The following is a 12,156-nucleotide window of genomic DNA, read 5'->3' as shown; positions in this document are numbered from 1 at the left end:
ACAGCGAGAACAATTAACCAGTGGAACTGCTTGCCTCCAGAAGCTGTGAATGCTCCAACACTGGAAGTTTCTAAGAAGAGATTGGATAACCATTTGTCTGAAGTGGTGTAGGGTTTCCTGCCTAAGCAGCGGGTTGGACTAGAAGACCTCCAAGGTCCCTTCCAACTCTGTTATTCTATATTCTATTCTATATTCCAAGAGGCAAGAATGAGCGAGTTTGTGAGAAGAGAGGAGGAAAAAAAAGATAATTAAAAGTCTCCTTTGCTGGATTTTGCACCCCTCAAAATACTTTGCAAGTTGTGGCAGCTTTATTGAGACCTCCAGTTTTAGAGGCAGTTTGACCTTTGGTTTTCTTCTTTCGTGTCCTGAATGCGAGTGTGACTTAGCTGGGCTCTGCCTTGGTGCTTCCCCTTGGATTAGAAGATTCAGTTCTGGAAAGGCTGGGGATGCCCACAGCGCCAGAGGTTTAAACGGGATCTGCTGGAGCCCAGTTGAAATCTCATTTCAAGGGTGGGTGGGTGTGGTTTGCCCCTTCTAGGAAACCGGCTCTCCTCCTCGGAGTTGAGCGAAACCTCCAGATATCGAAGCAGTCTATCGGACGGCTCGCTTCTTTCCCCGTGCCCTGCTCTCGGGGTGCCAGGGGGAATCCACGGAAGGGTTGGGCCTTGGGGTGGGCGCCGTGGAGGCGGGAAAGCCTGTTTTAGCGCAGGAGTCAGGGGTGCCACAGGCTTGGCAGCTTCGCTTCTCGGCTCCTGGTCGAGTGCCAGAGCTCGGGGAACATGTCGAGACAGGGCGAGAGTCCCGTGTGGGAGGGAAACGTCTCGGGCATCTACCTGTGCTCCGAACCCACACCTGGGCGCTCGGGAGAGGGGTGGAGCAGCCTTCTCCCCCGCCCCCCAACCTCTCCTGCCGCCCCGATGGCATCCTGCTCCCTGCGCCCTCGGGCACGCTTCCGCAAGCAGCCGGTGCCCCCGCGATGAAGCGCACAAAGGTTCCAGCTGGCATGTGTGAACCCTGGCAGGGGCTGCTGGGGAACATCTGGGTTGGCTCCTTGGAATGCGGCTGGACGGCAGGGGGCAGGTCCGGCTTCCTGAGGCCCCAAATGCAAAACCTCCGCTGCTTCCTCTTCTCCGGCTATCGGCTTTCGTCCCTTTTGGGGGCTCTTTGGAAAAAAAAAAAAAAAGGAGGATTTGCGGACTAGTTCTTTTCACAAACTGGCAGGGAACGAGCCCAGAGAGCAGAACCTCAGAGTCAGAAGGGACCTTTGGAGGTCTTCTAGTCCAACCCCGCTGCTCAGAAAGGAGACCTTTATCCCATTTCGGACAAATGGCTGTCCGGTCTCTTAAAAGCCTCCAGTGATGGAGCGCCCGTAATTATACGCCTGTTTAGGAAAAGAAACCACGAGGAGATCTATGCATGTACTTTTTTAAAAGTCTTTTTTTCTTTCTAAGGTAGTTCACCGCGGCTCTCCCGTTATTTGTCCCAGCTTCTGCCAACCTAGCAGTTCGAAAGCACATAATAAAAATGCAAGTAGGAAAATAGGGATCCTTTTGGTGGGAAGGGAAGAGCGTTGCATGCGCCTTCGGCGTTTAGTCCTGCCGGCCACATGACCACGGAGACGTCTTCGGACAGCGCCGGCTCTTCTTCGGCTTTGTCACGGAGATGACCAGCGCCCACTAGAGCCGGAAACGACTAGCACGGATGTACAAGGGGAACCTTCTACCTTTTAACCCCTTTTTTTTTTTTTTTTAATCATTTTAAGAAGTTGCTAAGAAATTGCGACTCTGCATAGCTGGGAGTATTTTGATCAAAGCAACCAAGCTTCAGGCCCTGGTGGCTCCTTCCTGTTTAGAGACAATCTACCTTTAAATTTACGACGACAGTAATTCTGCATCCGAGGTTGCTGAATATTCAACTAATTTATTTATTTTTGCCCATAATAAATGGCTGGAAATATCACTGAAACTCTCTTTGCTAAACATCCCCTCCCCAATCCACCCCAATAAGGCCACAAGGAAGCCCCTTGCTTGTGGGCTTGGCAAGGAGAAATAAATCAATCCCAAGTGGGAATGGAGCCTGCAAATCCAGGAGGAGTCTACCCGAGTCACGGAACAAGAGAGAGATTTCGCACTGTCTACCAACCTGTTGGGGCTTTCCTTCTGCACCACCTACAGGGCTGGTTTTCTAGAGTTCTTAAATACGCCGCCAGGAAGCCGGCTATAACTCACCCCAGCGAGATCTAAGCAAGAGAGCCAAACCACAAACGGGCAGCGAGAGCTGGAAAGCACGGGTACCCACAGCAGAACCACCATAAATGATGATTTGATCAGACTCCCCGTCTAGGAGCCCCCGTCGCCTGGGTGGCCACTGTTTCACGCATTTACAAAGGGGCTTTTCTTTCCCCCCCAGCTTGGATTTGGGGAGAAGTATCTGGCCTCGAGCCTTTTAGGACAGGGTGAAAAGGCATGCTGGGGGGTACCCAGAGGGCAGAAGAAGTGCCCACCAGGTCACTGCCCGTTGCCTGCCGTCGGCTGCCCACTCCCGGCCACTGATGGATTGAAATCGTATAGGATCTCTTGGGGGCTGGGCTAGAAGACCTCAAAGGTCTTCTTCCAGCTCTATTTTGATTGATTGATTGATTTGAAGCCTTCATTGCAACATCCCAACTCTGCCTCTCCTTTTCCCGGGCAGCTGCTTCCGGCGTGTCTCTGCAGGAGTTCCCATTTGGGAATTTTTTGCTTCACGGCCCCCAAAACTTGGAAGATGGTTTCATCCTTTCTGCCTGCTGAGATTTTGCTCTGCGGTTTCGGATCCTTGCAAAGATTCTGCGTCTCGCCTGGAGAGCCTCGCTTCCACACGCCGTTTTTCTCTCCTGGGCTAACTCTTCCATGTTGATCATGTCTCCAGGGGGACTCCCCGCCACAAGGTTTTGATTTTATTTATTATTTTATTTTTATTTTATCAAAAACCTACAACAGAAACAAGAATAAACATGTTTAAATGCAAGAAATGGGAACTAGTAATTGGGGTCAATAGGACAGGGATGGCAGGCACGGTTGTACGCTTAGGATCGTGGCTTTGAAAAAAACCGAGATGGGATCAGGCAGAGAAAGGCCCGAAGTCGTACATGGTCGAATTAGGACCCCCCCCTGGAGATGCCCTACCAATTACAGTATGGGGTTGATCCTCGGCTTACAACCGGAATGAAGCCCAAAGTTTCTCTTGCTAAGGGAGGCAATCGAGGAGGGAGTTTCGTTCCCTCTTTTACCTTTTCTTAACCACCGTTGTTAAGCGAACCTCTGCCGTTAAGTTAGTAACTCAGCTTTGCTTGCCAGAAGCTGCAAAAGAACTGCCCAAGCATCTAAATGTTGATCGTGTGACCAAACGGGGATGTGGCTGCAACGTTCGTAAAGCGTGGAAAGCGGTCCTGAGTCGCTTCTTTCAATGCCTTGTTGCTTCGGTCGCTAAATGAACTAACTGTTGTAAGCCGAGGACTACCCTGTCCTGGGGCAGCTTTAGAGGTCGGGAAACAGCCAGGAGGAACTGCTTGCTTTTAGGGGCTCCCATTTTAGGAGTTGTAGGATCCTAAAGAGAGAATATTTGTCGTTTAGGGTTTGATGCTGAGGTGGTCTCTTGGTGGTCTCTTGGCCATGGTCTCTTTTTGAGGGGAAAACCTCTCTTGAGGTTTTCTTGCAGACGTTTCGTGACCCAACTAGGGAACATTACCAGCGCTAGTCCCTAACAGGTTAACAGAGTTGGAAGGGACCTGGTAGGTCATCTAGTCCAACCCCCCCTGCCCAAGCAGGAGACCCTGCACCATTTCTGACAGAGGGCAGTCCAGTCTCTTCTTGAAAGCTTTAGCCCAGGTTTAACAGATTCACGGAGTTGGAAGGGACCTTGTAGGTCATCTAGTCCAACCCTTCCATCCGCCCAAGCAGGAGACCCTACACCAGTGGTGGCTAACCTTTTTGGGCTAACCTTCCTGTGCCAAAAATTGTGCTCGTGCGCCAGCACCCAGAAGGCAATGCACGCACCCCCCATGCCCCATACGCATGCGCAAGCAATCCCCCCCGGCGCCACCTTACCTGCACTGCACCTCCCAGTTGATTTTCAGCCCGTTTGAGGCCTTTTTCAGCCTCCCAAAGGCTTGAGGAAAGCTTCTGCAGGTTTTGCGGGTCAAAAAACGGGCCTGTTTCGTCACTTCCGGAAATACAGGAAGTGACGAAACAGGCCTATTTTTCGGTCTGCAAAGGCCTCCCTCAAGCCTCTGGGAGGCCGAAAAAGGTCTCAAACGGGCTGAAAATCAGCTCAGAGGCACGCACAAGTGCAATGAGGTAATTGCTTGCGGCTCGCGTGCCACCTGTGCCATAGGTTCGCCATCACGGCCCTACACCCTTCCTGACAGAGGGCAGTCCAGTCTCTTCTTGAAATCCTCCAGGGATGAAACTCCCACAACTTCCGAAGGCAACTTCTGTTCCATGGATTGATTGTTCTCACTGTCAGAAAGTTTCTCCTTATTTCCCTGTTGAATCTCTCCCTGATCAGTTTCCATCCATCCATTATTCCTTATCTGGCCTTCGGGTATCTTGGAGAATAGCTTGACCCCTTCCTCCTCTCTGGGGCAGCCCCTCAAATACTGGAAGGCTGCTCTCCTGTCTCCCCTGGTCCTTCTCTTCCCTAGACCAGCCAGGCCCAGTTCCTGCATCCTATGTTTTAGCCTCCAATCACTCTCTCTTGATCTCTCTCCCACTCTTTCTCCCTTTCTTTCTTTCTCTCCTTCCTCCCTTTCTTTTTCTCTCTCTCCTCTCTCCTTCTTTCTCTTTTTGTTCTCTTTCTCTCACTCTTTCTCTCCCTCTCCCTTCAACTAATGGAAGGCTGCTCTCCTGTCTCCCCTGGTCCTTCTCTTCCCTAGACTAGCCAGGCCCAGTTCCTGCAACCGTTCATGTGTTTTAGCCTCCAGTCCCTCCCTCTTGCTCTCTCTCCCTCTCTTTCTCTCCCTCTTTCTTTCTTTCTTTCTTTCTTTCTTTCTTTCTTTCTTTCTTTCTTTCTCTTTCTTTCTTTCTTTCTTTCTTTCTTTCTCTTTCCTTCCTTTTTCTCTCTCTCCTCCCCCCCTCTTTCTCTCCCTTTTGGTTCCTTCCTTCCTTTCTTTCTCTTTCCTTTTATTTCTCTCCCTCTTCCTTCATATATTGGAAGGCTGCTCTCCTGTCTCCCTTGGTCCTTCTCTTCCCTGGACTAGCCAGGCCCGGTTCCTGCAACCGTTCATCGTATGTTTTAGCCTCCAGTCCCTCCCTCTTGCTCTCTCTCCCTGTTTCTTTCTTTCTTTCTTTCTTTCTTTCTCTCCTTCCTTTTTTCCCTCCTCTCCCTTTTTGTTCTTTCTCCCTTTTTTCTTTCTCTCTTTCCTTCCTTCCTCTTTCCTTTTCTTTCTCTCCCTTCAAATCTTGGAAGGCTGCTCTCCTGTCTCCCCTGGTCCTTCTCTTCCCTAGACTAGCCAGGCCCAGTTCCTGCAAGGTTTTAGCCTCCAGTCACTCCCTCTTGCTCTCTCTCCCTGTTTCTCTCCCTTTCTTTCTCTCTTTCCTTTTTTCTCTCCTCTCTCCCTTTTTGTTCTTTCTCACTTTTTTCTTTCTCTCCTTCCTTCCTTCCTTCCTCTTTCCTTTTCTTTCTCTCCCTTCAAATATTGGAAGATGCTCTCCTGTCTCCCCTGGTCCTTCTGGTCCCTAGACTAGCCAGGCCCAGTTCCTGCAACCGTCCATCGTAGGTTTGAGCCTCCACTCTCCTCATCATCCTGGTTGCTCTTCTCTGCACCCTTTCCAGAGTCTCAACATCAAATGCTCCTACAGGCAGCCTTCTGGGATTGTGCACCAGGCAGAAGGGGTGGGTGGGTGGGTGGGAAGACCTCTGCCACCTGCAACTCATCCATCCCCACAGCGCTCTGGAACGGATGGCGGAGTCCCGGAGGTGAAGGGGAGAAAAATGTGGTTTGGGCGAGGGTGCCAACGAACTGAACTTGCGCCGCGAGCCCTGGGGCTGACCGGGCCCCTCTTTGTCGTTAAGCAAAACACGCCCCAGCTTGGCTTTCTCTCTGGGCATCCGGCACCCCACTTGGGGGTGGGTGGGTGGGCTTCGATCTTAAAAGGGGAAGGAGAGATCGCAGCTTTGCTTTGAAGGCAGAAGAAAGGGGCCGAGGGGGGAAAAGAGAGAGAGAGAGAAACTGGTGATCATTTCCAGGTGACCAGCAGGGACTCGAGTTTTTAACATTCCTTCGGGCACTTGAGCCGAGCGGAGAGGGGCTGGTTTCTCTCCACGGCCCGCCTTTCCCCTCCCGTGCCCAGAACGGCCTCTTTCGACATCCAGAATGCATATGCCGAGAGGGAAACCAAGGGCCGCTCAGGTTCCCGTCTCTTATTTGGACGTAGCGTCTCCACCGTGCTGGCTGTCCGGCGATGAAGGCATCCGTGCCCCCGCCAGCTCTTCCTGGAAGGGGGCCTGCTCCTAGGACGCTGGCAGGGTCCAACGAAGGAGGCTTCAGGCATGCCGCCCGGACAATCCCCGAAGCGGTGCTGTGCTGACCGCTCTGCCGCCCTGGGTGGCGGAGCTAGTGACCTGATGCTGAGGAACAGAACACATTCCTTTGCGACTCCGTTATAAAAGAAAGACCAGAATAAAACTGCTGACGGCAGCTAAAGCTCAGAAATGGGATTCTTTTCCTCTGCGGAGCATCCTCTCCAGGAGCAGTTTACCTTCAAAGAAGGGCTCTTGTGGGCGACCTTCCCAGACGGAGCGACGTGGCCCCTGTGAAGGGAGGGGATGCTTGGCCGGAGGCGACTTTGGATTACAATTGACCAGGGTTTATTCTCTAACTCAGGGGTCTTCAAACTTGACAGCTGGTGGACTTCAACTCCCAGAATTCCTCCCCCTCCAGTCACGGTAGCTCAGGAATCCTGGGCATTGAAGTCCACAAAGTCTTAAACTTGCCAAGTTTGAAGTCCCCGGCTTTAAACTCGAGGCAGATTTAAACCAGGATCCCCCCCCCCCACAACACATTTTCCCCCTTTGAAAAATCTCCCTTTTCTGGGCCGGGTCTCGAGGGCAAAACCGTCCCAGGTCCCTCTTACACCCCGAGGCCAGCTTGGCCCTGCCTTCGAGGGCCGCCTGGCGAGAGGGTTCAAGGGCCAGAGGGAGCATGTGCCCGTGGGAAAGAATTTTAACCTTGAGAGGGAGGCTGTTCCTGACCCCAGGAGGCTCCGGCTGGAGAGAGAAAGGAGGGAGGGAGATCTTCTCTAGGGCAGGAATGCTTTTTCAAGAGAAACCCAAACTCTAAACTTGGACGAGGAAAGCTGTCCCGCCTGATTCAGGGGGAGGTTGCAAGCAGGTGGTTGCAGCTGTGAGTTCAAACGGGAATGCCTTCCCACACACTTTGCTTGACACATAAAGGCGAGAGAGTGGGCGAAGGGTCTCTCTCACACACACAAACACACACACACAGAGAGGATGAACGCTTTGTCAGTTTTATTGCCTTTCCCAGAATGGCCCCTTTCCCTGCTGTTCCCCCCCAAAGAAGAAGATACAAAATCGAGATTTGCTTGGAGGCGCAGTGGTGGTGGTGGGTGGCAGCCGCCCCCTCCCCAGAGGGGCAGCCGGCAAGTCCACGGGTCTCTAAGGGTGCCTGTCTCCCCACGGAGAGGAGGAGGAGGAGGCCGAGGTGTCTCCGCTGCTCTGCCACAGAAAGGTCAGGACCCCATCACTGCTCCTGTGGAGGAAACGCAGCCCACGTCACGCCTGCAAAGACCCCCCTAAAACAGCGTTGCTTTAGGTCCCCAAACTTGGCTACTTTAAGACTTGTGGACTTCAACTCCCAGAATTCTCCAGCCAGCAGAGCTTTCGGACAGGGGGGAGGTTGGGGAGGAACCTGGGCCGGTCCCGGAGTCTGGGGAAGGCTCGGACGAGGGCTCTGCGTCGGAGGCAGAGGTGGGGCCAGGGCCGTCCGACAGTTATCAGCTGCCTTCGGACTCGGACATCAGTGGAGCAGAAGAACGGATGGAGCCTGTTCCCAGTGTGCGCATGCGCAGAGCTGCCAGGAGAAGGGAACAGTTGAGGAACAAAGGTCAACTAAGGAGTAAAGGCTCAGGTGGATAGTGAATGGCCCCTCCGATAGGGAATAAAGAGGAGCGAAAGGGGAAGGATGTGTTGGCAGGAGACAATTCTGGAAGCTGAAGTCCACAAGTCTTAAAGCGGCCAAGTTTGGGGGCCCTTCCTTTAGGACGTGGTAGAAGGTCTCCAAATGCGGTTTCCCTCTGGCCAAGACCCTTTCCTGCCTTTTTTGGGGGGGAAACAGGGCCAGGCCAGCTGAGAGGGCCCAGCACTCCGTTTACAAAGCCTCACTCCCCCTCCCCAAATCCCTGGCAGGGGCCAACGCTCCCCCTCCATCTCCCCTACTCAGCCGCCCTACAGATGTCTAAAGATGCCAGAAGGGGAAGCACGGAGCAGGGAAGGTTCCCTCCAGCGCAGGACGGGGTGGGGGGTGGGAAAAAGAAGAATTAATTAGGGGCAGATGGGCAAGGAACAATGAAGCCAAGGTGGAGAGAGAGAGAGAGAGAGGGATGGGATCAATAAGAGGGGAAGGCCAGGCTAAGGGGAAGAAGGGAAGCCCCCAAAAGCCTGTTTCTAACTTTCCAGACCTCCCACTTCCACTCTGGGAGTTTGTCCCTTTTATCTCCCAAATCCAATAGAAACCAGACGCCTTTTCTTGCGGTGCCAAATCGGAGCAAAACACGGGTCAGGGTGGGTGTGCTATTATTCCCCCAGGGGGAGAGCCTCTTGGTTGGGGTTCATTCGGGCCCCAGCTTAGCCGCCCCTTCTTTTCCCACCTGCGACGGCAGGTAAACTTGGGCGACGGAGTGGACTAAAGGCACCCGGGACAGGCAGGGATTCCCCAGGTGGGCATCGCCGGAGGGCCGAGGAATTAAAAGGGTCTGGCGGGCGGGCGGGCCTTCCGCTCCCCCGAGGAGCCTCTTCGACTCACCTTCATGAATCTCCCGTGGAGAAGGTACGGGGCCTGGAAGTCGTGTTGGCAGTTGGAATACGCCATTCCTAGGCCCATGCCCGAGCCGAAAGCGAGCGGCCAGGTCTTTCCTGCCACGAAAAGGGAAATAAGCCGTTAAGGAACACAAGGCCCCAGAAAGGCCCTTTGCCCTGCCTGCCACAGTCAGAAAGCCCTGGAAGGGCAGAGGGGGTGGCAGAGAGACGGAGAGAGAGAGAGAGAGACAAGAGAGACAGAGACCAGCAAGGCAAAACCAGCAAGTCTTTGTTGGAGCTGCCTTGAGGTGCCTCCCTCTCTTTGGCCTTTTGAGACACACGGTGTGAAGTGTGTTGATGCCGATTTCGCCTCATTACAAAACAAAGGTGTTGTTACTTTGGGAAAAGGGCAGAGAAAAGCAACTAAAACGATTAAAGGGCCGGAGAATAAAACATACGAAGAACGGGTTGCAGGAACTGGTCTAGGGAAAAAAGAAGGACCAGCGGGGAACGTCATTCCAGCCTTTGAGGGGCTGCCGCAAAGAAGAGGGGGCTCGATTTATTCTCCGAATCACCTGAAGGCAGGACAAGAGAAAATAGATGGAAACTAAGGAGAGGAGCAACCCGGACAATCAACCCGTGGAACAGAAGTTGTGGGGGCTTCATTTCACTGGAGGCTTTCGAGAAGAGACTGGACAGCCACTTTTCAGAAATGGTGTGGGGTCTCCGCTGGGTGGGTGGGGTTGGACTAGAAGACCTCCAAGGTCCCTTCCCATTCTGTTGTTCTGTTAATCTGAGGTGCATCTCTCTTTCACCACCAGGCTTGGCTCGTTTTGAATACTGCTCGTTCCCCATTTCAGATTCAGGGTTTGTCTTTTTTTTTTTCAAAACACCCATCGAAATTGGTTAGCTGCCCTGGGTGTACACGCTAGGTTAGGTGGCCAGGTGTTTATCCAAGCCTTTGCCAGTCTCCTAACCACTTGGCAAGGCCGGCCAGGTGTTTATCCAAGCCTTTGCCAGTCTCCTAACCACTTGGCAAGGCCGTGTGCCCGCAACCAGCGAAGCTGCAGCATTTCTTTGCGCTTAGTTCAACATTTAAACCGTCCCAAGGCACACCAAGCGCCCCGAGCGAGATACGCGCCCAGTTTCTCTTCCCCAAAACCCGCCTGTACTTTCTCACCAGATTCCCTCCTCACCGTAGGCGACGCCACTCTTGCAAGCCTAAACAAAGGGTGGAGGGGAAGCCCCGGAGATAACCAAGCCCCGCCTGAACACGGCCGATCGCCTGGAAGTGGCGGCGAGGATCTCTCGGTGGGTCCCTGGAAAAGGACGCCGAGGTGGCCGTATCTCCGAGGGCAGAGGGGGCGTGCTGACCCTTGCCCAGCCTTATGGGCTGGTCCGAGGCCGGAAAGAAAAGCTGATGAGATGCGGAAGAGGAGGAAGAGGCCGGAGAATACGACCCTCACTCACTTTTGAAGAAGATGACGGAGAAGACCACACCTAGGCCGAATCCAGCACCTGAAAGAAGAGGGCAGAAGGGAGAGTTAAGGCAGGTCTGATCAAGCAGGAGACGCTCTACCATGTCATTCAATCCATCCATCCATCAGAAAAGAGCTGGAAGGGGCCTTGGAGGTCTTCTAGTCCAGCCCCGCTTGAGCAGGGGACCCTACAGGACCATTTCAATCAATCCATCAGCCTTAATCGAGGAAGGGGGGGGGAGGGTTTTCACCCCCACCCCGTCAGACTTCAAGGCAGGGGGTCAGACTTCAAAGGAAGGTCCTTGGCCCCCTTCCCCACCCTTCGTGCAAGACCCCCGAGGAGGAGCTGCCTTCGCACACAAGGACACGACTTTGTGAATTAGTCATGGGGGGAGAGGGGAGGGAGGCCAGCAAGCCCCCATGGGGAAGGGGCTCCCTGTCCACAGCCCTTCTTCCTCCCTCCTCTGACCCCCCACACACACACAGGGCCCCCTCTTCCCTTCAGCCCCCAACTGCCAAGCATTTCCTGTGGTTCTGCTCTCCCCTTCTGGAGGCAGAGGGACCCCCCTCCTCTCCCAAAATCTGGTGATGCAAAAACTCCCCCACCTCTCTGGTTTATTGTCCTGGCAAGTGAGACCTTCCCGGTTTATTGTTACGAAATTTAGCAGAAACAGCTGCGGGTCGGTTTGGAGGGGGTGGAGGAGAAACCCCCCCCCCCGAAGCTGCAGAGACCAGCATGGGCTCTCTGCCCATGCTCAGGGGCCTCTCCGCGGCTTTCCATGCACCAAGCAGAGCAGCGCAAATGGATCCCAGCTGACGGGAGGGGACTGTTGACGTGCGAACAGCCACGGCGGCTTCTTTGGGACCGCGTTTGAAACGGGGATGAAACGAACTATAGGCGGATTCACAGCTCACTGGCTGCTTCCAGATGCGCTGGATTGCAAGGGCCCCGGGGGCCGGTGGGGAAGGGTGAGAGCTGTGATCCTACACATCTGGCTGGCGAAAGGGAGGGCGTCAGAAACGGAGAAAAAGCCAAAGGTCGGAGGGAGGGGAGGGGAGGAGCTTGGCAGATGCGCACCCAGGGGACCCGGAAACTGATATTCGGCCAAACACAGAACCACCTTTGGGCTTGTTCTGGCGCTGGAAAACATCCAGCCCCCGTTTCATCACCTGTCTCTTTAAGAGACAGCTCTTAAACTCAATCACCTCCTGCAAGGCAGTTCTTCTGGGTTGCAACCTCTGGAATTCCAGCTTGCGCCCATCCCTGTGTGGAAGGCTGCTGGCCCTGCAATCCTAAATTGCATTATCAGAGGGATACAATCAGGATCAAGGGAGGTCCTAATACCACTCTGTAAAGCCTTAGTAAGGCCACACGTAGAGTACTGCATCCAGTTTTGGTCACCACACTATTAAAAAGATGTTGAGGCTCTAGGAAGAGTGCAGAAAAGAGCAACCAGGATGATGGAGGGACTGGAGGCTAAAACATAGGATGGACGGTTGCAGGAACCGGGCCTGGCTAGTCCAGGGAAGAAAAGGACCAGGGGAGACAGGATAGCAGGTGTTCCAATATTTGAAGGGAGAGGGAGAGAAAGAAAAGGAAAGAAAAGGAAGGAAGGAGAGAAAGAAAAAAGAGTGAGAGAAAGAGAAAAAGAAAGAGAACAAAAGG

At 53.5% G+C, this 12,156-nt stretch overlaps 1 protein-coding gene across 1 annotated transcript in view; it reads right to left on the bottom strand.

Annotated features, from left to right (window-relative positions):
• Positions 1 to 7,489: 7,489 nt before the first annotated feature.
• The window catches only part of MICOS10 (mitochondrial contact site and cristae organizing system subunit 10), a 17,170-nt gene continuing 12,503 nt past the window's right edge, over positions 7,490 to 12,156 (bottom strand). The window contains exons 2-4 of the mRNA XM_087944824.1: positions 10,483 to 10,530; positions 9,020 to 9,129; positions 7,490 to 7,747 (exon numbers count right to left, since the gene is read on the bottom strand). Of these exons, the coding sequence (XP_087800950.1) occupies positions 7,739 to 7,747; positions 9,020 to 9,129; positions 10,483 to 10,530 (167 nt within the window). The 3' untranslated portion in view covers positions 7,490 to 7,738. The remainder of the gene's footprint in view (positions 7,748 to 9,019; positions 9,130 to 10,482; positions 10,531 to 12,156) is intronic.

The sequence above is a fragment of the Notechis scutatus genome, chromosome 16 (assembly GCF_049901735.1).
Source record: "Notechis scutatus isolate UNSWTSFEM ecotype Mainland chromosome 16, rNotScu1.2, whole genome shotgun sequence".
Taxonomy (NCBI): Eukaryota; Metazoa; Chordata; class Lepidosauria; order Squamata; family Elapidae; genus Notechis; species Notechis scutatus.
This window is presented reverse-complemented; position numbering and strand designations above follow the sequence as displayed.